Source organism: Rhea pennata, chromosome 2, assembly GCF_028389875.1.
Source record: "Rhea pennata isolate bPtePen1 chromosome 2, bPtePen1.pri, whole genome shotgun sequence".
In the NCBI taxonomy this organism is placed as follows: domain Eukaryota; kingdom Metazoa; phylum Chordata; class Aves; order Rheiformes; family Rheidae; genus Rhea; species Rhea pennata.
In genome coordinates, this window is record NC_084664.1 from 52,553,198 (window position 1) to 52,579,417 (window position 26,220).

General features: G+C 39.6%; 1 protein-coding gene across 1 annotated transcript in view; it reads left to right on the forward strand.

Moving 5' to 3' along the window:
- ITGA9 (integrin subunit alpha 9) overlaps nucleotides 1-25,996 on the forward strand; it is a 218,778-nt gene extending 192,782 nt beyond the window's left edge. Inside the window, exons 26-28 of the mRNA XM_062567896.1 lie at nucleotides 808-909; nucleotides 8,520-8,639; nucleotides 25,297-25,996. Of these exons, the coding sequence (XP_062423880.1) occupies nucleotides 808-909; nucleotides 8,520-8,639; nucleotides 25,297-25,395 (321 nt within the window). The 3' untranslated portion in view covers nucleotides 25,396-25,996. The remainder of the gene's footprint in view (nucleotides 1-807; nucleotides 910-8,519; nucleotides 8,640-25,296) is intronic.
- Nucleotides 25,997-26,220: the final 224 nt, after the last annotated feature.

Genomic DNA, 26,220 nt, shown 5'->3' on the forward strand with positions numbered 1-26,220 from the left:
GTAACTGAGTACACACTAAATATACATTTGGGAAATTCAGTCCTGGGAGTAGCCAGAACCCATCCCATCTGCTAAGTTGTTCTAGGATGACCACTAGCAGATCTTTAAAAGGTGTACAACACTTACCCGTGTCTTTGGGTCAGTGTCCTCAGTATATGCCATTTTTTACTTATCGTTCACTCTCCCCAAAGTGAACAGCGTAAAAATGGCTTAACATGTGCGTTAAAATGGCAGCTTATTGGAACATGCATGTTAAAAAGCCCTGCATAAACTATAGGAGAAAAATATATTAATATGGGGGGATATAAATTGCACACTTAAGCTATTTGCAGTGCACTGATTCAAATAATTAAGCAATTTTTGTCTTGGGCTGTACTAGAGTCTATCCCAGCTTTCCTGTATCTTTCTCTCCTCATTTAAAAAACAAATACGAATTTGTCTTCGATGGTTAATACTGAACTTGCCAGAGTTGACTGGCAATGTTCTATCTTTCTTCTGCTTGTGTGGTAAATGTAGGGAACATTAAACACATCATTTTTATTTGGTCCGTTTTTCAAGTCCAAAATACCTGATTTTGTTGTGTTTGCTTTAATCTGAGATAATGTACTGAGCTTTGTGTATGTTAGGAGCTTAACGTGCATTTTTCAAAGCAGGATTTTAGCCTGTTTTAACTCCCAACCCAAACTCCACTGAGTGTTACCTAGATATAGTTATCGCACTGGCAAATGTAGGATTTTTATTTTAATTTATTTATTTTTGTGCTTTCTTCCCACCCCAAATCCAATACTTCCTGTTTTTACTTCACAGGACAGTTCATCGGTCATCCAGTTTGTCACAAGGGCAAAGGTGCGGGTGGATCCTGCCCTCAGGGTTGTGGAGGTGCCCAGCGGGAGCCCAGAAGAAAAACCAGTAAGTGAATAAGTCTGGAGAGAAAGGTTTCCTGATCCCATTGGGGAAGAGATCATTGAGAGAGCTCAGCAAGCTGGAATTTGTGGATTTAGGGGTTAGATAGTACATGAGCATGCTCAGACTTCCTCAGACCAAACTAACTGTGCTGCTGTGGGTTTGCTCACTGGGATAACCATGCCATCACTGTGAATGATGTTATGTGGAGTAGACAAGTCTGTCTTGTGCTAGCCAAAATTGTAATAGTCTCTGGGATAGCTGTGCCAAAATTAGGTTTAACTTCCTGCACTGAGGTTAATGTCTGCTTTAATCTATTTCAGATTTGCCTTGAAAACATAGTAAAGACTTGAAACCTCAGCAAAGTCATTTCAGATGTACCAATATGAAATATTTAAAGTGGTAATGAATAATATTCTGGGATCTGTGAAAATGGGCAAGGGTCTAACCATTCAGAGATGCATATAACTGTTCCTTTTTGCCTAGTTGCTGGAATTCATGTATGACCTGATACTACATTTCTTGTTGATCTGCATGAAGCTGGGTTGAAAATTCAAGTGGAAACACTGAAATTCAGGGCTAATTCACTATACGGTTGTGGCTTGAACAGGGCTGTATTTACAATCTTCTGGAGAAGAAGGAGATGTTGGACTTTTGTAGTCCAAAAATAGGATGTTTCCTACTACCAAGTGGCCAAACACTTTGGGCACAAAAATTGTGTGAATGGCCATACCCAAATTCAACTTTCTTCTTACCTGGTGAAATAAATTTTAAGTGTTATTTTCTGTTTCACACTTACATGAGGATCAAAGTTAATCTGGGCTGCTTTCAATTTCTTCTCTCTCTGTATTTTTGGAACATGATCTAGATCCCACCTCTCACTTATGCCCTTACCCCGAATGATTGACATGACTGCCAGCCCATGAAACCATTCTCTCTCACTGACTCCATCTCAGAGAGAGCTATGAGGTTTGAATAGGAGAGGTACTGAGGTCAAGGCACCTCAGGAGGAGATTGACATCCCCCACTAAAGCACTAATCTGGGAGATAATGGATGTAAATCCCTACAGTTAAAGAAGGAATTGAGCCTGCATCTACATACTACCTTCGGTCTGAATGCTTGGAAAGGGAAGACACTGGTGAAGCGATCACCTTCACCACCATCGTGTCTGCAACTCTAGACCTGTTCCCGTTTCTTTTTTTAACTTTCTATTTTATTAGAATTGCCTGAAAAAATTATTTTGTAGGACAGGGCCCCATTTTTTTCTCTGTTTTATTTTCTTTGTCATGTTTTGGGACCATCGTAAAGAACATGAAAAAAATAGGCTTGGCAGCTGAACTGAAGAAGTCAGTTATTCACATAGCTAGTCTTCCCTGCTATATAGATGACCTGCAGCCCTGACTGTTAAGATACTGCTAGATCTCTGTTTAGTTCAGCAGCTTGCAGATAGTGGCTTATATCTTGCCATTTAATGGCTAAATTTCATTAATGACTGAAGTAGCACCTGACTGTGATACCCATGCCCAGTCTGAAATGGGAGAAGCCAGGGTGTCTCTGCTGTTTATTATGCTCTTTGCAGAGTTTTAGAATCTTTCAGAGTGATGGACACGATGTAATGTATGTGAGATTACTATTATTTAATGCTCAAAATTTAGAACTGCTTTTATCCAGGAATGCAAACTCTGCTATAACTCATTGTTATCTAATGCTTGGAGAAAAACAAACAAAAAGGAAGAAAATACCCCCCTCCCCCCAACATTGTCCTTTTCCTGTTCCCGGAAAGCTTTTCATCAATTCTTCAGTTGCTACAATTACAGTTCACAGTGTGTGCTAGGAAGCTTTATTAATCTTCAAACATGAATGCGCTTCTAGTTCCTGGGAAGCCCTAGCTGTAAAGAAGCGTGCTTAACGTATTGTAGTCATGTAACATCAATTTGTAATTTCAAGTCTTTTCTAATACGAATGCTATTTGCTCTCTACTTTATGTGATTTCCATATGTCTGCTGACTTCTCCATTGCTGTATGTTTTACATAGGGTCATGTTCAGGGAAAAATTTAAGACATGTGGTTTGGCTCAAGGTATTCATTTTTTTCCCCCCTCTCTTTTTCTCCCCTGTCTTGTGGAATGCAGAAGGAAACAATACTTGTTGTAAGCCACAGTTATTCAGCTGGAACTAAAGACAGGAGAGATAAAATGTCTCATTCTGTTTCCCTTTCATTGACCACTGGCTGCTGTACGATATCCATTTGGATAGCAGCTCCTTCTGCTGTTGTGCATGGGCTTGCTGTGAGTCTGCTTATGAAGATGTTCCCTAACAATGAAAAATAATTTTGTAGACACTTATCATGGGTAAGGTAATTTTGAAAAGGCATTTTAGATGTCTACAGTTTAAATATAGACTTATTAAAACCATTTAAACTGTTCTTTAGAATTAGCTGCCTTTATTTCATTGGGCACTTTTATACTTTAGTGCACAGAGTGCAAATTGTAAAAAAGAGATGAAAGGAAAAGGAAGACTGGTATCTGTGATGCCAGTGTAGTAAGTACAATGGCAAGAACATCCATTTAAATATCAGTTGGGTGATGAACTGTAATGGATTATCTGCAAAGGGGATACAGAAGCTTCCGTAAAGATCTGTAAGTTGGTACCAGGCTGTCTTTGAGAACATTTTTAAAACAATGCAGGCTTGAAGTATTTGTTGTTTTTACAGTTTACTACAAACCATTTCTCTGGATTTGGATGACTGATATATTCTTTCTCTCTAGTTATTATAGTCTATTTAAACTCTTCTGGTATGGTATTTCCAGAAGACACACTTTCTTTTCTTGAGCCTATATATTTCCATGAAGATTTGGCTCTCTTCTTTTGTACGTATGAGGCAAGACCAATGATGAGCTCTAGGAGACCGCGATGATGAAAGATGAGATCCAAGGGTCAACATCTTCTGCTTGCATATGGGAGGAGGAGTGCTGTTATGGAGCATAAGGACTTCCCTCCATGAGTGCTGATGGGAAAGGGAGAAAAGGCTGAATTTCATTATGTTGAAACCTGCCAAATGCTCTGTCTCTCTATCTTGAAAGTTAAAGAATATGAAGTTGAGTAGAGCAAGGGAAGATCCAAGCTAACATGCCTGCACCTCCTGCAACAAAATGCCCTGTAAAGCTGAAGGTTCCTGGCTAGCTTACAGCTGTCCATTTTTAAGCTCAGCACATGCATACCTTCCTCAAACCTTTGAACCTTTCTCTCCTCCTGGGTAGAGTACACTGCTCTCTCATTTTCAGACCTGTCATCCAGGGATTAATTTAATACAGGCAAGTGGTTGTCATACATGAGTTTTTGTATGAAGTTTAGTTATATTTATGTTCAGTGATATACAGTCTAGAAAGAAAGAAAAGAAATAAAAACTTTAAAATGTAATCTACTGTGTGAAGACTTTCAAGGTGTTCTGGAAGGTCTTTATAACAGAGGGATTTATAGGCATATTCACTTGCCTAATCTTTCACTGTCTGCCTGCAGCTCAGAGGACTTTGGCCTGTTCTCTGTGTCTGAGTTGGAAGGAAAAGCCTGTGTTACTTCACTGCTCTTTCCCTTGTCTCCGTGTGGGACTTTCCAGACCTTTTGTGAATTCATATGGGAATACCTGTTCCCCCTGCCTTTTAGGAACACAGTTTAAGGCTACTATTCTCTACAGCTTAGCTTTGAAAAGAATATAACATCCCAGCGTGGCTGAGCCAGGTGAGAATATCCTCTGGAAGCTTCAAAGCCCTCTTTCAAGTGGGTTATTTGCTACCTTACTGTTTTCATATGTTTTCTTTTTCATTTCATTATTTTACCTTTTCAGCTGTTACTGTAACAATCCCTTTATAGATTTACTGTGCAGTCTGGCACATACAAACACCCCATCGGATAAAGGAACAGAAGTATACACAACACTAGGAAAATACAGATACTTTCCTGGTAATAGAGGCTAACAGGTAGCAAGGATACTTCAGGTTTGTGTTCTCTGAGGACCCTCAACCCTTTTGTTAATATATGGAAATATATATGTGTGTGTGTGTGTGCGTATGCATGTACATATGTGAAAATGGTGTCTTTACTGGAAGTCCTCTCTAGTAAAATGGCACTTGATTGGACAAGTCAATCAGCAGTACAGTGTGGCTTGAAACACGAGAAATGTTTTGAGTGATAATATAAAACCAAAATAGCAATTTTTGATAAACCTGTGCCTCCCATTAGAGCTGTCTTTTCTAATACAAGTTCATAAAAATCACTTAGTGTGGATAAGAAAAAAAAAGAAAAAAAAAAGGAGGGAGAAATGAAAATTTTACAGTTACCCATTTCTAGCTAGTTTTTGCTGAGCTCTGTTGCTTATTTTCAGGAGTCCCAGTTCAGGGGTGGGTCCCACTTAGGCACAGTGTGAACTTTAAATATTTGCAAAAATCCTACTCAGTTAAGTCCTTGCCTGAATACTTTTCTGAAATAGGGCTAATGTTTCAAAAGTGCTAAGAAATTCTGATCCCTTTGAGTTTGTTCCTAAGACTATCAGAAATATAGCAAGTGTTTGGCACAGGTAGAAGATGTCGTCTTTGGTTGTAAGAGCCCAGATTTCAGAAGGCAATAGTAGGATGCAGTTCTCTGTTACTTTACACCAGAGACATTTCATTGTTTAAAAACTTGATTGGTTTTTGCTGTTATCTTCTGTATCAGTAACTTATGTCTCATGACTGTGGGAAACGCGCTGGACTGGAGACTGCTTTATTCTTCCCGTCGCGTTAGCTGCCCTGCAGGAGCCGTGCCGCAGAGCTGGACCGGAGCGAGGGGCTGAGATTTGCTCTTTCTCAGACTACTCAGTTGTCAGAGGCTCCAAAGGCAGGAGGCGGCTGGCGCGCGGCTTCTGCTAGCATCAGCGCCTGCCGCCCGCTCCCCTCGGGGGCGGATGGCTTCCCGCCTCCCGCCGCTGGCTGCGGTGGCTTCGTGCTGATGATCTGGATGTGTGCTCCACGTTGACTGTTTGCCCAGTCTGGTTCGTTTTGGGGTTTTTTTTTTCTTGGTTTTGTTTTCTTTGTTTCCTCACCAAAATTTGTTGCTATGACCACTTATTAATGTGGCCTGTATTTGAGAGTGCTAACATACAGCGTTAACATTTGTAACAACCCTGCTCTTCTCCAAACCACAAACTTATGAGCAGGATTCCTTATGCTTGTAAGTTCAAAACCGCTGGAAGAAAACAGGTTGATAAGGAGCTATTGTTACTCTGTACCCATTAAGTTACTATAGCTTGAGCTGTGGCTGTGAAATCTGCTGCCAAATTATTCTAGCCAGTATGTTTCAAAGCTGAAATGTAGGGCTCTTGCCATAGAGATGATGTATGATTTGATCTCTGCAACTATTCCTGGCTCTGCCTGTTGATAGTATGAAGTACAGAACTGTTGTGACAGAGGTTGTGCTATGTGAACGTTTATTCTCTGTGCAGTGGAGAGAAAGCACCTCATTTTGCATCCAGTGATAGCTTTAAAAGTCTCTGTTGGCAATATCTAAAGTGTTAGAAGCATTTTTTCCCCTCTTAGAGTCAGAAAGAAAAATAACATGAGTACGTTATCTTCTAAGAAACAGTCATCTGACCTGTGTCCGTAAGATGGATGCGTAGCCTAGCCCCCGTGAGAAATGGACTGCTATATCAGATTGTCTGTCCAGCCTGGCTCAGAGATAGAAGGAAGGCACAAGATTTGGTCTCTGGTATCTCTCTCTGGTATTTTTCTTCTGCTAATCTTGGCTGTAAGGGAAACTCTGCTGACTTTGTGTCCAGTAAGATATCTTGAAAAGCCTTATAAAGGCTTTGTGCTAATATATGAGTGTTAAAATGAGTCCCTTTCTTGAGTGAAGAACTGGTCTGTGTTTGAGAGCTATTTTGAGAATTATGGTGATACTTGTTGCAGGAATATGTACAGGAATCAGTTACAGGAAAATGGTATCTATGTATAACGTCTTTTCTGTCCATTTTTTACATTTTCATGTCTCATTATCATCAAATGCCTGATTATATTGAAATGATAAGAAATCAGTTTGTGTAAATCAGCAGTGTTCAAATTCCTCTTCTAGAAAAGTTATGGTCCTAATCAGCAGTAGTCTATGAAACTGCGAGGTATATTTATGAATATATTTATGGGAACACCATGACAAAATATAGCCCCATCAATCTGGCTTCCTTGTATTTAAGCCTGTAATTTTTACGTGCATTTGCTGAAACTTTGTAAGCTTACAAACTCTTAGAAATGTCCACTTTTTGGACCTCTGGATGTCATCCTGTCTCACTTTGCACCGAAAGGATGGAGAACCAGTGACCTCTGTGGGCCCCTATTCTGGTGCTGCCCTCACTGCCTTATTACAGATTTTTCCCTAATGTGCAACATGAAGCTCAGTATCTGTTGTATGCTATCACATTGCCTTTGCTATCTCATTTATGGCACCGAACGATGTCACTAGTGAGCAGAGAACCTTTAGAGGTCATTCCTGGGCTTTTTCAAAACAAGTATTTTAGAGTTGCATAGTCCTATCTGATTCTAACCTCTGTTTTTCACCCAATTTTAACTACTTTTTTTTTTCTTTTTTTTCCCTCCTGGTTAAAGAATTGATTTAATAATCCCTGTCTACCGACACACTTTTGAAATTTTTAAGCAAAGATGAAAGTAGTTTGTGAACAAGGGAGCAAAACTCACTGCTTTGCCTTCCAAAGCAAACCAAACCAAAGCCAGACAAAACAAATATACTACCTTTTAAAAAATCCCTGCTGCCTCACCACATTTGCTGGATAGTAAATTGCAAAATTTAACAAAGAAAAAGCCCTTATTGAGGAGAGAGAATTTTTGAATTTTCCACTGAGAAACTGGTTTTGAGTGAAATAGGAGATAGGAAATTCATCAGTATTATTTGTTCCCCTTTTCTTCTTAAAGCAGACCATTAAGGAAAACTCTTCATAGAACATATTTCTTTGCCATACAGGCGATATAAAAAATGCAGAGAACTCCTATCTGCATTCCCAGAAGAAGAATCTATGACTGCATGCACCCTTTTCTACCACCTCTCTTATAAAGCACAGCAGGGAATATTCACATTCAATATGAATATTACCCATTTTTTGCGAAAAAAAATAATGAACTCAGAATCTGTAGGATTTTTTATGTGAAGCAACAGGGCATTTGGCAGAGCTGAGAACATGATGAGTAAGACAAGCCACACAAGATGTCATGGTAATCTGTGCCAGTCCGAGGGACAGAGCTTTTCATGCAAACCGCTGTGCAGTTTTGGTGGCCTGTCACCAGGAAAGGCTCAATGTCTGATGTTGGGGGGAGAACTGGCAAGGTAAGGGTTAGTTTAGAGTCAGAGCTGATATCTTTTGGATTGTATGTATAGCTACTCAAATTCCACTTGAAAGGAAAGCTTTAAATTCCTTGCAAAAAAAAATAGATGGAAAGCATGAAATTAAGGGCACATTCCATATTTGTTTGACAGATGAAATATGATCAGTGAGGCCACCAAGCAATGTATTTAATGAGTATGAGAGAAAACAATGCAACTTCCAATCATAAAAAGATCTTTTTCTAATTGCTTTGTAGGTGGTCTTTGAGGCTTTACACAATCTGGAGCCTCGTGGGTATGTTGTCGGATGGATCATTGCCATCAGTTTGCTGGTGGGAATTCTCATCTTCCTGCTGCTGGCTGTGCTCTTGTGGAAGGTAAGATAACAGATGCAACATAAACATCCAAGTTAGTCCCCAGAAAAAAGCTTGAAATTGCCCATGCATTTAACGTCTGCCTAGTTTAGGAATTAAATAGTTGTCCATTCCATTACAGAAGCTGTTAGCCAGCAAAAATATTTTCATATCCTTTTCATATCCCTTTTATGAGGGACAGGGAGAGGCTCCTGATGTAGAGAAGAAGTGGTAAAGTGGATTCTTTGAGGTCTGGTTATTAAAGGTTGAAACTTTTACTGCTGTTGCAGGAAGAAGGAAAATCCTTCTACAGACCTGCCCTTATCTCACACTTACATACTTGGCGCATCACTGGTTTTCTGAGGCTCACTGATTTCAACAGGGTTTCCTGAAAATCAAGTGAACTTTGCTTGACTAGCTAAAAGATTGGATACATGCCTAACAAAAACCAGTAGGCAGCTACTGTATTCAAGAGGTAAAGGCATGAGAGGGATGAGTATCCAGGAATGAATTCTTCAGATCCCTCTCACTCTTTATCTCACTCTCAATAAATAAATAAATAAAGTCACATATGAGCAAAATGCATTACTAGAGCAAAAAGTGCCAGTACCTGTTAAAAGGCAGCCTTCACGCCATCTCTGTTAAGATACAATTCTTGCACCCAGACACCGCTACATGGTAGAAATGGGCAGATGCTGACACTTTGCAGCAGCCATGTGGTGTGGTGAACCTGAAGGAGTTTGGAAGTATTTTCATTCCTCAGTTCCCTGTTACCAATCCATAAATTTAAAAGGCCACAGTCAAGGTCAGGGACTGTCTTTGAGAGAAGTAAATCCCAAACGCGCACGCGGGACTGAGTCCAAGCTTACTTTGCTTCCCATGGCAGCGGTCCAGCAGCCTGATGCATGCTGCTTAACAGCACGTGGGCTGCATGGGGCCACTTGCCGGCTCTGCTGTGTTCGGAGGTCACGGCCGTGCTGTGCTGCGAAAGCACGCGTGGCTGCAGGTCACACCTCAGAAAAGTGCACTTGCCAATCCTGGCTAAAAACAGGCATGCAGTTCTTATTACAAATTATATGGGTCCATTTATATTATCAATTATATATCTACTTCATAGGTTATGTAGATATTTTGTGGATTATAACCTTAAATAATTTTTTTAAGGTCAATTATGAGGATTTTTAAGTGTGTACTGGCCAGGTCAACATAGACTGTGTTTTCCATTTGGAAAACAACATTTGACTGTAGTCTAGAATATTTAAATATCTTAAATTTCATAGGAATCGTTCAAATACACATGAGGAAGATACCATTTTGTTCCTTGAGAGCCTTGAGGGAAATTCCCAGTGACAGCAACAAAAAATTAAAATTAATACCAGACTATAATTAATACCTAGTGCCTTCTGCATACAGGTGTTAAAATGCTGAGGCAAAGCAAGGCAAGCTGATTTGCCCGACGTTCTTCAGCAACTCTGTGGCTGACAAGGCAGTAAAAGCCGGGTTTTGTGAGCTGCGCTCAAGCACTTTAGCCACTGAGTTGCATGGTTATTAGCAGAACAAGCAACGTAAGGCTTTGTTTTAGAAAAAGGTGATTAAAAGTGGGTAGCTGCTAATATCAGCCAGTATTTTCATTTAAAGTTTGGATCATAAAAATACTTTGCACTCCCTAGCTGCTGTATTTATTAAAGTCACTGACAAAGCTAAAGTTGTCCAAGATAAAACTGACATGGGAAAGTTGCAGTCTTAGAGAGGAATCTTAATTGTTTGATTGTAAATATTTATTAGTCAAAATTGGCTACGTATATCCTACAATAATTTCTGAATTTTGTATATGAAGAAGTCCAAACAATCTTATACCAGAAGTGTTTTGGTTTTTAACTGTGGAGTGAAAGAGCAGCTGTAAGTTAGATGGAGCTTGGGGCATTTTGGGAGTGTTATTATTGTTAGTGTGAGCTCAGAACGTCTCAGATCCTAGGACTAGGCTATAAATTAAATGATACTTTTATTAAGAAATTAACTAGAATTAACCTGTGGTCCTGGAAGGAAACTATTCGCAGAGAACAGAGTGGGATCTGGAACAAATGCATGATTAGCGAACCAAACACTGGCAGTCGGGTAAGACGTGTTGGCACTGTCCGTGTCTCAGGCCCAGGAGGAACGTGTGTTCTCACTGTGTGGTCGACGTTGCGGCGAGTGCTGCGGCAGAACGGACAAAGCACTGAACGCCCTGGCGTTTCACACACTGAGTAAACAGCTAGTTACAGTTGCAGAAAAATATTAAAATATATCTAAATATTTTGCATTATATAATCCTCGAATTAACGATGTTAACGAGAATTAGATCTCTTGGAAATTCCAGGCTTAAATCCTCCTCTGAATTAGAATAAAGTTATTGCACGTGCAATAGAATGAGAATAGTAGTTAATTTGTTATTTGTAGGTCTAAGATTAAGCTGTTTAGGAGCCCATGTAAATGGCAGTGATTTAAATGCCTGGTTATTTCACTTCAAATAAAAGCTGTTTATTCACATGTGAATTTGTGGGGTGAGCAGTACCAAGCCTAAACAGTAATGATGCCCCAGTGCATGGCTGCAGTCCTGGGCAGCTCTCACCAATATCTTCCTCTCCTCAATGGTGACTTTTCACTGGCTTCTAGGAGATGCCCTGTGTGAGGCAACAGATCAGAAAGGCTTGCCCTATTTTTGCATTGGAGAGCTCAGCTGTCTCGTGACACTCATGGACACTCATGTCCTGTTCATCTCTTCCTGGCTCCTTCAAAAGTGATATGTGGTCCAGCTCTTGCCAGTTCCTCTGCATATCTTGCTTTACTTGCTCATGCCTTGAGGTTGCTTGTGGGCTGTAGGCCTTCCTCTCTTGGCATCTCTGGTGGGCTAGCAGAGCTTGAGGGGCTCTTCGATCATTGCCCACAGCAATATGTTTTGCTTTTTACCATTAGTGATTGAACTGCACCTCTCAACCTGTTGCACCTCTGTGGTGGCCACCAGATGCTTGTGAAGAGTGGAGCAGGGGAGGAATAGACTGCTGCTTCAGACCAGTTATCCCATATGCTCAGTCGTCCCCTGCCTCCCAAGCAGTGGCAACTGTTCAGGAAGGAAAGGCATTGTTACAGCTGGATTTTTTTGAGGGGGTGCTCTCCCATGAGCAGTTCCCTCAGCCGTCAGGACTGCAGCCATGTGCAATAACAAAACGACTATTCAGGCATGTTGAATTTATATGCACTTAAACCAAGGGAGAGTTGGCACATAGCATGTAAATGAAATACTGAAGCATAATATATTATAACACAATAAATATTAGTAATAGCAGTACTAAAAATTCTGTGAAGTATTTTTACATTTAAACTGACTTGAGTTATGGAGAATTTTTCAATCCATATCCTTGTAGGCAAAATGTAGAGGAAATAAGTAAAAAAAGAAATGTTTGTGTCCAGAGAATATCGAAGAGGGATTGTGTCACTGTGTACCAGAAAAGACACTTGGGCAGTTGAGTGAGTTGTGGAGACAGTTGTAGGATCACAGAATCACCAGATGGTTGAGGTTGGAAGGGACCTCTGGAGATCATCTAGTCTGATCCGCTGCTCTAGCAGGGTCACCTTGAGTGGGGTGCCCAGGATCATGTCCTGATGACTTTGGAATATCTCCCAGAAGGAAGACTCCACGATCTCTCTGGGCAACCTGGTCCAGTGGTGTCACTCTCACAGTAAAAAAGTGTTTTCCTACATTCAGACAGACCATCCTATGTTTCTTTTTGTCCCCAGTGCCTCTCGTCCTGTGACTGGGTACCACTGGACTCCATCTTCTTTACACTTTACCTTCAAATATTTATGCATGTTGTTAAGATCCCCAGAGCCTTCTCTTCCCCAGGCTAAACAGTCCCAGCTCTCTCAGCTTCTCCTTGTATTAGAGATGCTCCCATCACTTAATCATCTTTGTGGCCCTTTGCTGGACTCACTATCGTAGACTTATGCCTTTCTCTTACTGGGAAGCCCAGCACTGGACCCAGCAATCCATACATGGTCTCAGCAGTGCTGAGTAAAGGGGAAGGCACACCTCTCTCGACTTACTAGCAATGCTCTTCCTAATGGATCCCAGGATACCACTGGCTGCTTTTGCCGTGAGGATGCATTGGTGGCTTATGTTTGACTGATTGTGCACCAGAACCCCCAGGTCCTTTTCTGCAGAGCTGTTTTCCAGCAGATCAGCCCCCAGCTTGTACTGATGAATACGATTGTTCCTCCCTAGGTGCAGGACTTTGCGATTTCCTTTCATTGAACTTTATGCAGTAAAACAAGTGATTTACAAAACAAAAATCTGTTAGTCATTGCAGTAACACTATTTCATTTCTCTGCGGCATATTTTACACAGATCGTACTTATCTAGTCATTCAGTTTATTTCTAAATTGAGCCTGTCCTTGTGTTATCCAAGCACTGATTTGTGTTAAATGACATTTCTAGCACTATTCTACAGCTTTTGGATTCTTGAGGCAATTAATTGATCTCCAAATGTTGTAGGTATACCGTATGTAATAAGATATACTTCTTCGAAACCTTGGATTTCTGACAGGGTTGCAAAGAGAAGCGCTTGCATAATAGCACACGCATGTTGTTTTTTGATTACCCAGAGGGTTCTTGCTTTTCAGCATGAGGAAGATAGTGTTTATTTTCTTTCTGTCCTGTAAGAATAGTTTGAAGAATCTTCCTTTGTTTTTTATTACAGTTATTGTGAACACGTCTCTTAGGCTATTGAGCTTATAGATAGTCCAGACTTTGAACTGGCTTTGTCCAGTGGGGAGCGTGAATCCTTGTAAATGCTGAGTTCATGAAATCCTCACTTAAGAAGCAACTGTATACATGGATACAGTTGTTTGCTAGTGCCGCTTTAAAGGAAAAATTTTGAAATATGAAAGCTTTTTATAAATACAGAGCTCTTTAAAAAAGCCAGACAAACTCAAACAGAGTTTTTAAAGATGTGTTCAGATATACTGCTTGGAGAAGTCCTATGACTTTTTTCTGTGATTACACAAATGTCTTTAAAAGAAGAACACTTGCTTTTGCCTACGTGCCGTATTTCTCATTGCCTTACCTATTGTTTGAGAATTCAAAAAAGGTCTGAAGCTAGCTAAGGCTAAAGCCAACTTGAAATTCACCTATGTAGTAGAAACCACTGTTTTTCCTCTATTGAAAGGAGACACTTTTTCTTACCTCCCCACTTAGGGCCTCAAACATTAAGTCTTTATACAATGGGCCAAAACATACAACTCACCATTTTCCAGGAGAGGAAAAAAACTCTGCAATTATTCTTTGCCAGTGGTTGCTCTCTATCCTGTGTTACAAGTCCAAAAACATTTTCTCTGTGTTTTATCTACAGCTCAGGTGGCAGAGGCTAATTGCTGTTTCCTGGCCAGACCATGTACTGACATCCTTTCCTGGTGGCCAGGTTTTAGAACAGTGTTTCTGCAAAAGAATAAAATTGCATTTTTTTTTTTTTTTAATTCCAGAGGAGCATAGGCACATACAGTTATAGCACAAAACCTGTTTGGGTTTCAGTGTAGCGGAGAAGCCTGGCTTTCCTGTACCAGAAGATATGTCCTCCCACATAATCTTTCAAGCAAGAACATTTTTCAATGGAAAAAGTCTCCCAGCTAGGTGTCATCCACCCATTGTCACAGCTGTGTAGTTCTTAATAAATATTTTGGAGCTGGGGTAGAGAAACCTGTGATATTTCATATTTCTGATGAATATGCCTATTCATAACTCTCATTCTGCTCCCATTCTGTACATGTAATTCCAAGAGCAAACCAGTATTTTCTGTGGTGATGCTATAAAATCAAGATTCATTAAAAATTTTAGAAGAATTTTCATGATGTTTAGATAAACAAGGTTCAACATGCTGTGATGGTTCTTATTAGGGTCTACTGTCTGGAAAGGCAATTATTAAAGCACAGAAAGCTCTTTACTATGGAGATGTAGATGACGTCACTGACTGTCTCAAATCTCATGAAGGGAAATGTATATATTTCTTTTTTTGCTTCTCCAGCCTCTGTTCTCAGTTCTAAACCACATCAACGCAGATTCCTTGCACTTTATTCCAAGTTCCTGTGCCACTTGGTGCTCTCTCATTTTTCAGATTATCTCACTTATGGAAGTATGATCCCTACTTGTAGGGACCTACGTAACACATACATGCAGGGACCATGTAACACGTACACGTCCCCATCTCTCTATCAGAATTGCAAAAACTGTGACTTCAGTCATGATCTATTTAATTTCTCTTTCTGTACTTCGCAAAATTACTGCATTAGGTGAAGTTTGTCTGATAAACTCTTCTAATTTTGCAGCTGTGTTTCACAAATTACCCATTTAACTAGTTCCTTGCTGTAAGTTGTTCCTTGCCATGTGAAATGCAGGCTTTTCAGAGTTACTGCCTGACATTTTTATACCAGTGGTAACTCAGTAGACCTAAAATTGGGCTTTCTCATTGTTACCATGCTATAAATAATGTAGTCATGTGATAATTAACTTTTGTGAGTCAAAAGCAAAGCCATGTTACACTCCACCCTCCACCCCAATTGTGTTTGGTTTTTCGTTATGTGTAGCAGCTTTGGAACCTGAAGGAATGGGCCAATGGAAGGGGTTGGTCGTCTATATAAATAGTGACATTCTCACCAGACAGGAGTTAAGTGCATCGTTTGAAGTCTGTTGTAATGAAAACACAGTCAAAACTGTGTTTTATTTTGTTTCCTTTCTGGGTGAAAGTGGGCATCTCCAAATGTTTTCATACCTCAGGCCTCCCAAGACCAAGGGACTGTATTCTAACAACACAGACTCTGATTTTTATTTTTATTTATTTATTTTACAGTAGATTATTTGAGTGATTTGCTGTGTTTTTGAATTCTGTCTACGTGATGCAGAAAGACTGGTTTTGGATGTCTCTGCATTTGTTCTTACACAAGTAAATGGTTAATGCTGCTCTTGCAGCCAGAATGCCACCTTCCCCAGTGAGTTTGCTGGCTACCACGTAGTATTTGTTCACCACCCACAAGAGTAAGGTTGGCAATGTTTCAGTGGTGGTGTATCTCCAGTACTTGTGAAATGCCTTTGTTATCTTTCTGGATAAAATGAGCTATGTAAATGTACAGCAATAATATTGTGGCTCTGTTCTCTCTGCTCTCAGCATCCTCCAAATGAGAGCCGTGCATGCCAGGACGCCTTGAGAACATCACAGGCACTGCAGCTATGTAGCTTTCATCCTGGCTCTGCACGAACAAATTGAATCCACTGGCAAGAGAAAAGTCCTGTTGTGGTTCAGAAAGTCTTTTTAAAAAGCAGAAAAATAGCCATCGTTTTCAGGAACCCAAACCAGAAGAATGATATGTGCGTAGACTGAAAAAATGCAAATAAATACCCAATTTTCCAAGGTTCCCACGACTGGAATATAACATGTATTGATTGGAAGTCATTAGCATCCCTCAGACCCAAATGCCAAGAAAAGAGAAAATGTAACTTGCATAGTCTGAATTCTCTCTTCAAGCTTGGTGTCACAATGGGAAATGCTGTGTTAAAACTTATACAGCCATTTCCTCCTGCTTTTACCAAACCCCTAAAAGTAATTTATTCTGATAATTATGGACACAGTACAACTTCTGTTCAGATATTTTTGGCAGGTTAAATATATCTAAATACAATTGTGAAATTACTTTTTTTTATTGATTCCAGGAATGGTCTTTAATGTTTAGTCTCTGGTTTTCAAACAAAGCCAGAAATATTTCAGTAGTTTTTCTTTTTTCCTATAGAGAGGAAATGGCAGATATGGATTGAGATATGGATTAAATGAATCACACTTGCAGAAATGCTATATCTAATGACTGTCCTGTCCACTGCTGACATTTAAGAAATCAGTATATAGTAATTTGTCCAGACATATCAGCAGCAGACATTGTGTTCTTTCCAATTTTTGAAACCGATAACAAGAGAGGAACTTTGGATGACAACTGTGCTCATCTAGATTTTTTAAAGAATAAACTACTTAGTAAAATTTTGCAATAGGAAAAGATCTTCAAACTATTTGGGAGTGTTTACAAGTTTTAATGTTGGCTAATGCACTTTCTGATTACATTTATAAGCATGTTGGTAACATCTGTTATGCAAGTTACTATACACAGTTACCATCCTGCAAGAAGTTCATACTTTCATTAAACTCAAGTCACCAGAAGAGTTAATAACTCAGTGCTAGGCACTGCAAGATCTTTAAATATTTAGTCATTGGAGTTCTCTTTGTTTGTAAAACATTGATCTTCCATAACAAAATATATTTTGCATGTACAAATGAATCAAATGTCAATTGAATATCCTTCTTGTCTGAGGCAAATCAAATCCTACCCGGTAAAGATATTCCAAAGTTGGAGACCATAACTACCAGTTTAATTCACTTCATTAGCAGATAGGTCCACTGAAGCCAGCGGAACAACTCCTGGGAGAAAAGTTGCATGAGAGAAAGTTGCAGGAACAAATTATTGATGGCTGGAGTTCCACAGGCTGTCAGCTTGGTGGCATAGACATGCCATGCAGGTCTTCATGTGACTTTTCACATAGTGAATTGCATTTCCTATGTAAAAGTGAAAATAGCAAGGCACACTATATTTGAAAGGCACAATACTGAATTAGATATCTGTACTGGTATCCATCTCTGTGTGCAATTATTATTATTTTTTTTTTTTGCACAACTAAACATATCTTTCACATGTATGCTGCTAGTTGGAATCTGAGTGACTATTTTGAGTACTTAGCCTTTGTAACTGTTTCTGAAAATTTAGCCTGCAAGCAGATGTAAAGCATTTGGTTAAATAACTAGTTTATTAATGGCTGTATGAGATAAGTTTATGAATTGACTGACTGTTCGTAGGAAAAATAAGAGCATTTTAAGTACATTTATTAATTGCAAAGTAACGTTACAAAGTAACTACCTAATAAAATTATGTTTAAAATCCATGCTTATTTTACTTAGAGTATTACAGAATAGGTTTTATTCTTCTAGTGTCTATGGAGGATTATAGCTCATCACCCTAGTTACCAACAATAATATCTTAAGTCAATTTGCCAGGCTGTATGAAACTAAGTTGAAATTAAGTGGTATGGTGGAAGTTTGTGAACATTGCGAATTCTTTTCTGCCACAGCAACTTCTATCTGTTGCAATGAGTTGGGAGTGGATACAGATACTATGTTTCAAATTCTTCCATAGCAGTTGTACAAAGTGATTATAAGGGAAATTTATCTTTGCCTCAGTGCCCCAACTGCAAAATTGTTACCTGAAGCATGTGTACTTACTTTTATGCACGTGTTTCATTGAGCAAAATGAGGATCTACGTTACAGAAAAGTTAAGGGTTCCCTCCCCACACCAAAAGTCAGTGGAAGACTGGGTAATCAAAGCCAGATTGCTAGGCTTACCTTAACCACAGTATCATCCTTCCTCTCAAATAGTTTCTCCTTTAACTACAGCCAAACCGTATGGCCAGTTTCCAAATATGCATTTTCCTCACAGGGGGGCCCAGGCAGTGGCAGTTTGCCAGTCCTCTGTGGAAAAGCTGATACACAATATCTGTACATAAACCCTCTGTACTGGGACAGGAGTATTTTGATTGTGGAGAAGGAAATGATCCGTCCTCTTGGAGTTGGTGATTTGCCAGAGTTATCAAGGGCCATGCAAACCCAGTTGCAAAGCATTTTTTTCTGCCTTCCTGGCAGCAGTAAAACAAGATGATCTTAGTAGTTAGTGGTTGATTTCTGCATAAGGAAAAAATATGTGGTTCCAAACTCAGTAGCACCATTGCTTTGTGCAGATTCAGAGTGCCACTGGATAGCTAGTTGGTGGTATCTTGCTCAGTCTGAGGTTCCTGGCTCCCATTAATTTCCTCATGGTCTGCATTAGCTGAGTAGAGGTTGTGGAGTCTCCATCCTTGGAGATGCTCAAAACCACACTGGACATGGTCCTGGACAACCTGCTGTAGATGACCCTGCTTGAGCAGGGTTTTGGACCAGATCATCTCCAGAGGTCCCTTCCAACCCCAACTGTTCTGTGATCTTTCGCTGTCTGTGGTGCTGTTTATTAGAAGGGTTTGTGGGGCAAACTCCTTAAAAAGATGAGTAGAAGAGTAAATTCTTTCTGAAGGGGCATGAGGGAAATAGAGACCTCTTCCTAGATTCAAGATGAATGGCAGTAAAATATGTACGAAGTAAATCCAGACTGCAGCAGATATGATCAGATACTGCTTGCAGTGGGTGAAGAAATAGTATTATAGAGGAAAGATGGCTGGTGATTAAGGCACTGAACCCTGAGTATCTTGCTGTGAAGCCTAGTGCAATGGAAGTTTTCTTCAGTGATTTTTTTTTCTTTTTTAACCTATACCTAGATATCTGTACATAATTGCGGTCTATGTGTAGACATCAGTACTTAATTGGCATTTGTTTTTTCTTTTTAGCTTGTTCAGTTTTATTGTGGTTAGTAACCTCCATTAGAAGAAGTTTACCAGAAGAATCAGACTGATGTAAAGCAACACTTTTTGTGTACAGCTCATTACATCAGTATGCAGCATAGAAACTGAATAAAAGAATTGTAGCTTGCTGACTGACATTATTAGAAGAAGTATCTGTTATAGTTCTGGGTTCTGTCTGAACATTGTTGTTCACAAAACTATTCTTATCTCAAGTCTTAATGCTTTTTTACAGCAGTGTGCAGCTTGCCATATTGTGTTTTTTCTTGTTTCTTAATAGATGATATTAATGGGAAAAAGCTTTTTAATTTTTTTATATGTAATGTAAGCATTCATCTGTTATACATACTTTAAACTATTTTTATTTGTTTTGAAGAATGAGCCTAACTGGGTGTGAAAAAAATTCTTCAGATAGTTACTTAACGGTATCTATACAAAGGCAGTGGTATTACTTGCTCACCAGCTTTGTTTTTTTTCTCAACTGCAAATCAAATTTTATTTTGTAATATCCTCAGTCTTCAAACATACTTGTCATTGGCACCCTAGAGAGAAAACCATAAGATGGTACTGTAGGTAAATGTAGTTAAATGTTTATACATTTTGAGCTTAGAAGTCCAGTAAGTCAATGCCGAGCCTTTGTTTGGAGGTAGCAGATGAGAGTGCAGAAAATAATAGCAGAAAGAAGAGTGGTTTATTGGGATGCTAACTCATAGAAGTCACTCTGAGGTTTTCAGTTTGTTTGGATGCTAAAAGAATGCATCTTTATGCAAATGTTGTTAGATATGACTTATCTGTAATTTTTAGGGTATTTAAATCGGACATGACAGCAAAAAGGGGTTGTGTATAATAGTAAAAGAGACTTTAAATACTCAAGATTGAATACTGTACTGTTGTGTGCCAAGAAATAACTTACAATAACAAGCGTAATTCTCCAGACTACAGGTAACACAGATTTTCTATTGCTTTATTGTTTTGTTTTACCAGAAAGATGCTCTTTGCTTGGCAATACTGTAGATGGCAGTAAGGTTATGCTAGAAAAAGATGCACAGACCGGAATAAGTAAATTGGAGCATACATATAAAACCTGTTGATAGTTTCAGATTTTCAGTCTAAACTACTCTAATGCTTATTTGAAGTGTCTTTAGTGCCTTTAGAAAGGACTGGTTGTTGTTTGTTCTGGTAAGGACTGAGTCAACTTTTTATTTCCCTTCTGTTTGGTCCTGTCTGAATTTGTTTGGATTTGTTTAAGAACAAGCAGACATCACTGCAATTTGTCATGACAAACAAAGTGGAACAGTTTGTAAGTTTGTAGAATGTTCTCCTTTTCCTGGTGTGACGGGTAAATCCTGATAGCCCTAATATTTTGGAATATCCTTGTATTCTCAGAGTCTTAAATGGTCCTCTTGTTCCTCTGTGCTTGCATTATAGAAGAAAAGGTGGGACATGATGCCTTTAACATAGCAGTTCACCACTGGTGAGGTCCACCAGGATTAAAGAGTAAAGCATGGCCCACGCTGAGCAGTGTCCAGGTCCCAAGATGGGGCAGTCTTATTATCTTGGCTGTGAGGCAACGTGCCTGGAGCTGGCAGCAAGGACAGGGAGGGAAGCAACAAGGAAGTCATAGCAGAGTGAAGAGACACCAGCAGAGGTTGGGGAGATGGTGCAAGGAGGCATCAGGAGGCGATTGAAAGAGGGAAGTGGCAGGGGGCAATGCTGCAGGAGGGAGACAAAGATTAGCACCAGGGACAGGAGGGTTGGGATAAGAATGAGAAGAAGCTGGAGTTTATGTAATGTGAGTGAGGGATACAAAAGCTCCAGGATGGAGGCAAGGTGGAGAGGTGGGAGCAGTGAGGTTCACTCCACACAAACTAGGAATTGCCCTGGTAGTCCAGCTTCCCTTAGCCCTGGAGATTCATCCCCAAAACAACGGTCCACCTGAGTTGTTGAGATCTTTCTTTCAGGACTACTGACCCAAAGAGCCCAAAATTAGAGTGCTTCCTCAGCCTTCCCAAAGCATTTTCACATGACTGAAATGTTGGCTGTTCTTTGCTTTTCTCATTTACTGCATTGCATTTGATGGTGGGTCCCTTACGACCCTTCAGCTTCCACAGTGCTCTCTCTTGGCCTGGTTCCCCAGTTGCTCTCCTCTGGTGAGTGCCTACCCTGTACAGAGGTTTACTGATCAGAGCATTGAGTCATCAGTCCTTTCCTTGACTGCAGTGTTGTGCGCTCACACCTTACATGGTGGAGTCATGGCTCTACAGCCTCTTTAGTCAAACTGGACTTTATTATATGCATATGTGTGTGTGTATGTATGTATATGTATACACATACATATAAATAAAATATGTATATGGAACACAGTTTGGGAGCACTGAACAGTGTTGGAGAATCATTGCCCATGGGACGTGGGTTGGGCACCATTGGCCCATCTGAAACAGTATCTGCACAAGCGAGATTATGGCAATAGTGTACAAGGTATATCTGAAAATCTCTCCTCCTTTCCTTGCTTAGAAGCCAGGATTGAGTCCCAGCAGTGCTGTTCTCACTGGGTTTTCCAAATCCCCTTAGAGACTTTCCAATAGTCACAGAAAAGAGATCCGATGCTAGGTCTGCCCGGTGTCAATTCTACCGCAGTGACAAAACAGCTGGGAGGTACTCGGTCCCTGTGTTGCAGCAGTTCTCTCATCTTGGTCCATATGTCCTTCTCCTTATTACCCCTGTGTCTTCTCACTCTCTGAACTCACATGTTCTGTTAATTTTGGTTAACATTGCTGTTCTTTTAAAGCCAAGTGGTTTATTGTAGGGAGACAGATATGTGGATTGTGTGGTCTCTTGTGAAGTTATTACTATGTTGTAATTCCTTCACAGTCATTAAACAAACAAACAAAAAACAACAACAACAACAACAACAACAACAACAACAAAAAACCAAAAACAAACAAACAAAAAAAAACCCTTCCTGATGGTAGTGGGGGCTTTATCACATTCAGTGGAAATACACTGTGTTGACACTAAGGAAAAGGGTCCCATTAACAAGGCATTTCCTTGCCTTTTGCAGGGACAAATACATATATGTATTTGCATGTGACAAATACATATAATTCATGACCGCTATTTTAAGAAGTGTCAAAAATCTTAAGGTCCAGTTTCGCTTTTCTCTCTCACTATGTTTGCATGTTTCCACTGAAATTAATTGCTCTCCCTTTTCTAGTTTTGAATTATCCACATCACTTACAATGAGTGAACATATATAGCTTCATAGCAGAGAACACAGCATAGATGCAAGATTTCAAGCTTCGGTAATATTTATTAAGGTCTCCAGCTCACTTTTTTTCTCCTACTGGAAAGCTATACAAAAGCATTCTATATCCAGTAACAAAATAGTAAAATACCAAAGTTATCATAACCAACTTTTAAAGATAATTCCTGAAGCAGATGTTCACAAACAGACAATTTTTATTAAAATAACAGTGGGAAAGAGTTTGCTTTTGTTTGTTTGGCCCTGGAGGAAATTAAAAAGCTTTTTTATAATTTTGATTATAACTCAAAGTGTGCATTTTATTGTACCAAGGATGTGGTTGTATGAAGGATGGAAACCTTAAGGGTCTAAAAGCTGTTTTTAAAAGCTGTAAATTGAACTTCTCTTGTTAATCTTAGGAAACTAAGTCCTGTGGCAATTTTCTTCTCTAATGTGCTGAACATGTAGGTCTGTTCCAAAAACTGATGATAACAAAAATTGCACCCACTTACTCAACACATCTGCTCCCTGAGCATATGCGAGGTGTATCTGCAGATTCCTGTGACTAAAATAAGTACTGGTAATTAATCCTACCAGTGCAGAACAACATTGGAGGAGTGAGTTCTAGTATGTTCTTTTTTTATTCCTGACCAGGAACATGGTTCACTAGAGCCTCCATTTTAGGCCATGAAAATCTAGGAAGACTTGCTATCAGCTTCAAATTTCCACTGATCCAGAGTACACTGATATCAATGGTGAAATTTCACTGGAATTTGATGATGACACTATCTTGAGGGTGTCTTCTCAAAATATATGCTTTGCATTAGTATAACCAGAAGTACATGCATGAAATGTTTATTACCGTTAATGATATTTTACTAGCAACAATGAAAAAAATTGATTCAACTTTTTTAGAGCAAATTTGAATAACACGGAACCAGAAAATTTCTAATTCTCTTTTTCTTAATTCTTGAATACACTGGCCTGAAAGATACTGGGAGATGAGTGAAACATGGTCCTACAGAATTCAACAATGTTCCTTTTGTGAGGATATTTTCAGAATAAAATCACAATTGTCAATAGCTTTGTATGTACTGAGCAGCAGCTAATGCTTTGCTTACAGTAGATGGGAAGGAGTAGCCTGTGCACAGGACTCTGAACAAATCATTTCTGGGCTCTCATTTCAGTTATTCATGGAGCAGGGGAGGGAGCTTGGAAAGATCAAGTGACTTTCTTGATCTCTGTAAAGCTCGGATTATGTACATTGATGTATATGCCTCCCTATTTATTGTCTGTGTGATATACAGCTATGTACCTAGCAGGATACACCTGAGTCCAGATTAGGTGCTGAGACCGATTGCCATGTACATCAGGGTCACGTTGCAGATTGTCAAAAAAGGGACCTGTTAGACCGTGCTACAGCTTCTAGGTCCTTTACATAGCAGCTAAACACAGCAGGGGATACGGGGTGGTGAGAGGATGGTGCTTGTCTGGTCTCGTCTTGCTACAAGTTCAGGATGTGACCAGGGAGTGCTCATGTGGACCTGGGCTTTAGGAAGCTCTGCTGGATGAGCACAACCTGCCTTCCAGGCTCTTGCGAGTTAAAATATACTTGAAGAAAATTAAAGTTGGTAAAGAACTTAAAAGCTGAACTTAACAGAAACTTAGTAGTGACAAAACAGCAAAAAATGTTCGTGCATATAGCCAATTTGGGAGTAAAGGATGGCAATAACTGTTTGAATAGAGAAAGACTAAAGCATCATGTTTTACCCAGCAGGAGTAAGAAAACAGGTTTAGAGTGTAGGAGTTACATAAATGTTTAATTATGATGAACAAAATATTGACTCAGCAATCTCAGTGGTGTGCTGGTAAATTTGAGGAATTATTCTTGTATGCTTACCAAAGACTATTATTAAAATCATTTTTGTTTATTTAAAAGTCTTAAAAACCAGAGATATGGCAGGTTTTTATCCAAACTGAAATGAAAACTATTTACATCTTTTTTAACCAAGTGTCAGGGTTGAGGAAACAAGAAGATATGCAGAAATGATAATGAGCCCGGCAACATCTTGAAAGCTTCTGGAGAAGTTACTGCTGATGCTCTGCATCTGGTAGCGTAGGCTTGTGTTTCTCGTTGTGAGCTGCAGCTTACATGACTGGTATCAATGGGACAAAGGAAACCATTAAGCAAAAAAGAGTCTAAATCTATACATTTTCTCCAAAGCACCTTAACATAAATGATGCTTAACTGTAAAATTCTGAGATCTGAGCTTACAGAGTGATTAGTGATGGGAAGAGAACAGATTAGGACTGGTGCTTCTAGAAGCAGCTGAGCCAATCTGAGAGTGGACCTCTTCAGAAGTGCTGTGGAGCACCAGTGATAAACTGTGCCGAGTTGCATTTAAGAAGGAGTCTTGCAAAAAAAGGCTGAGTTTGATGCTGGGAGATGGCCATATTGTATACCCTTGATCTCTTTTCTTTGATGCAGTTGTGGACATTGAGAGTTCATAAACCTCTGGCAGCATTTATGCTAAACCTGAGGGCTAGCCTAGATTTAGGTTCAGATCCAAGTTTTTTGTTAGTCCTGATGTTTGTTTGGAACCAGGAAACCTCTATTTGTCTCTTCTTGTCTGTATTTATTAAAAATACTTTATGTGAATTTTTTGAAATAATGTTTCATATAAGAGGACTCTCTTCTCCAAATAGCTCAGCTGTAGGAAAGCAGAGAACTCGTGGAGTTTGGGAAGCTGGTTGTAAATGTTCTCGTTTATATTGATGTAAACAAGGAGCTATGTTTCAAGGCTGATACTAGGAAGAAGTAGATATTAACACTTGTGCTGTTTTTTGGACACCATTTTCTGACAAAGTAGGTTTTAATTTTATGATACTATGACACTATTATTTATCACTGTAATCTCTTTTTTATTTGCAGATGGGCTTCTTCCGCAGGAGGTACAAAGAAATTATTGAAGCTGAAAAGAACAGAAAGGAGAACGAAGATAGTTGGGACTGGGTCCAGAAAAATCAGTGAACTGCCAGCAAAAATCGAAAGCCCAGTCATGTGACACGCGCCTGCTCGCCTATAGGTCCTGCTCTCGTATCTTCCATATGTGGAAGAAGGAATCTTCTCCAGATTTTTCGGAGACCCCATTGATGCTGTGTCTTTCTCACTCTAACAAGCTAGGGAACGTATCCTGAGGCAACCACTGCAGCCATGTCAGGTGACTGGTGCGATTTACACTTCATTTAAGAGCTGAACTTTGAACTTCGGTAACCAGGCTGCAGTGCAGAGCAATATTTATGAATCCAGCTATGTGGTATACCCTCAGGGGAGGACTGTTACCTAAAAATATTTTTTATAAATATAAGCTTTTTATATTGATTATGTCTTTATATTTGTATCAATGTTTTATAGTTTCTATTGAATAGCTATATAGTTCACTCAAGCACTGATATCTGGCTAAATCCTTGGAAATACGTATATGTGTATATAAATCTTATTGTACTTCTAAATTTCAATGCAAAAAAGAAAAAGTTTTGCAGATAAAAGTAGCTGAAAACCTCATATACTTAATTCACAAGGCTTGGTAATATTGTATATAGAGCATTTAATGGCAAGAAGCCAAAGTCTTTTCACCTTTTTTTGGGTGGGTGGGGAGGGCATTGAGTTTGGTGTTTGATTTCTAAACTGAAGAACCTAAAGTGTTACATATATGCGATGCTCTGTAGCATCTGTCGAGTCCGCTTCCTCAGTGACACGTACGAGGCTCGTAGCTCGCCGTGGCCGGGTGCCTTCCCGTCGCAGGGCGGTCTGCACCGAAGAGCGCGTCAGAGACCGCTTGCCTTTGGGAAACTC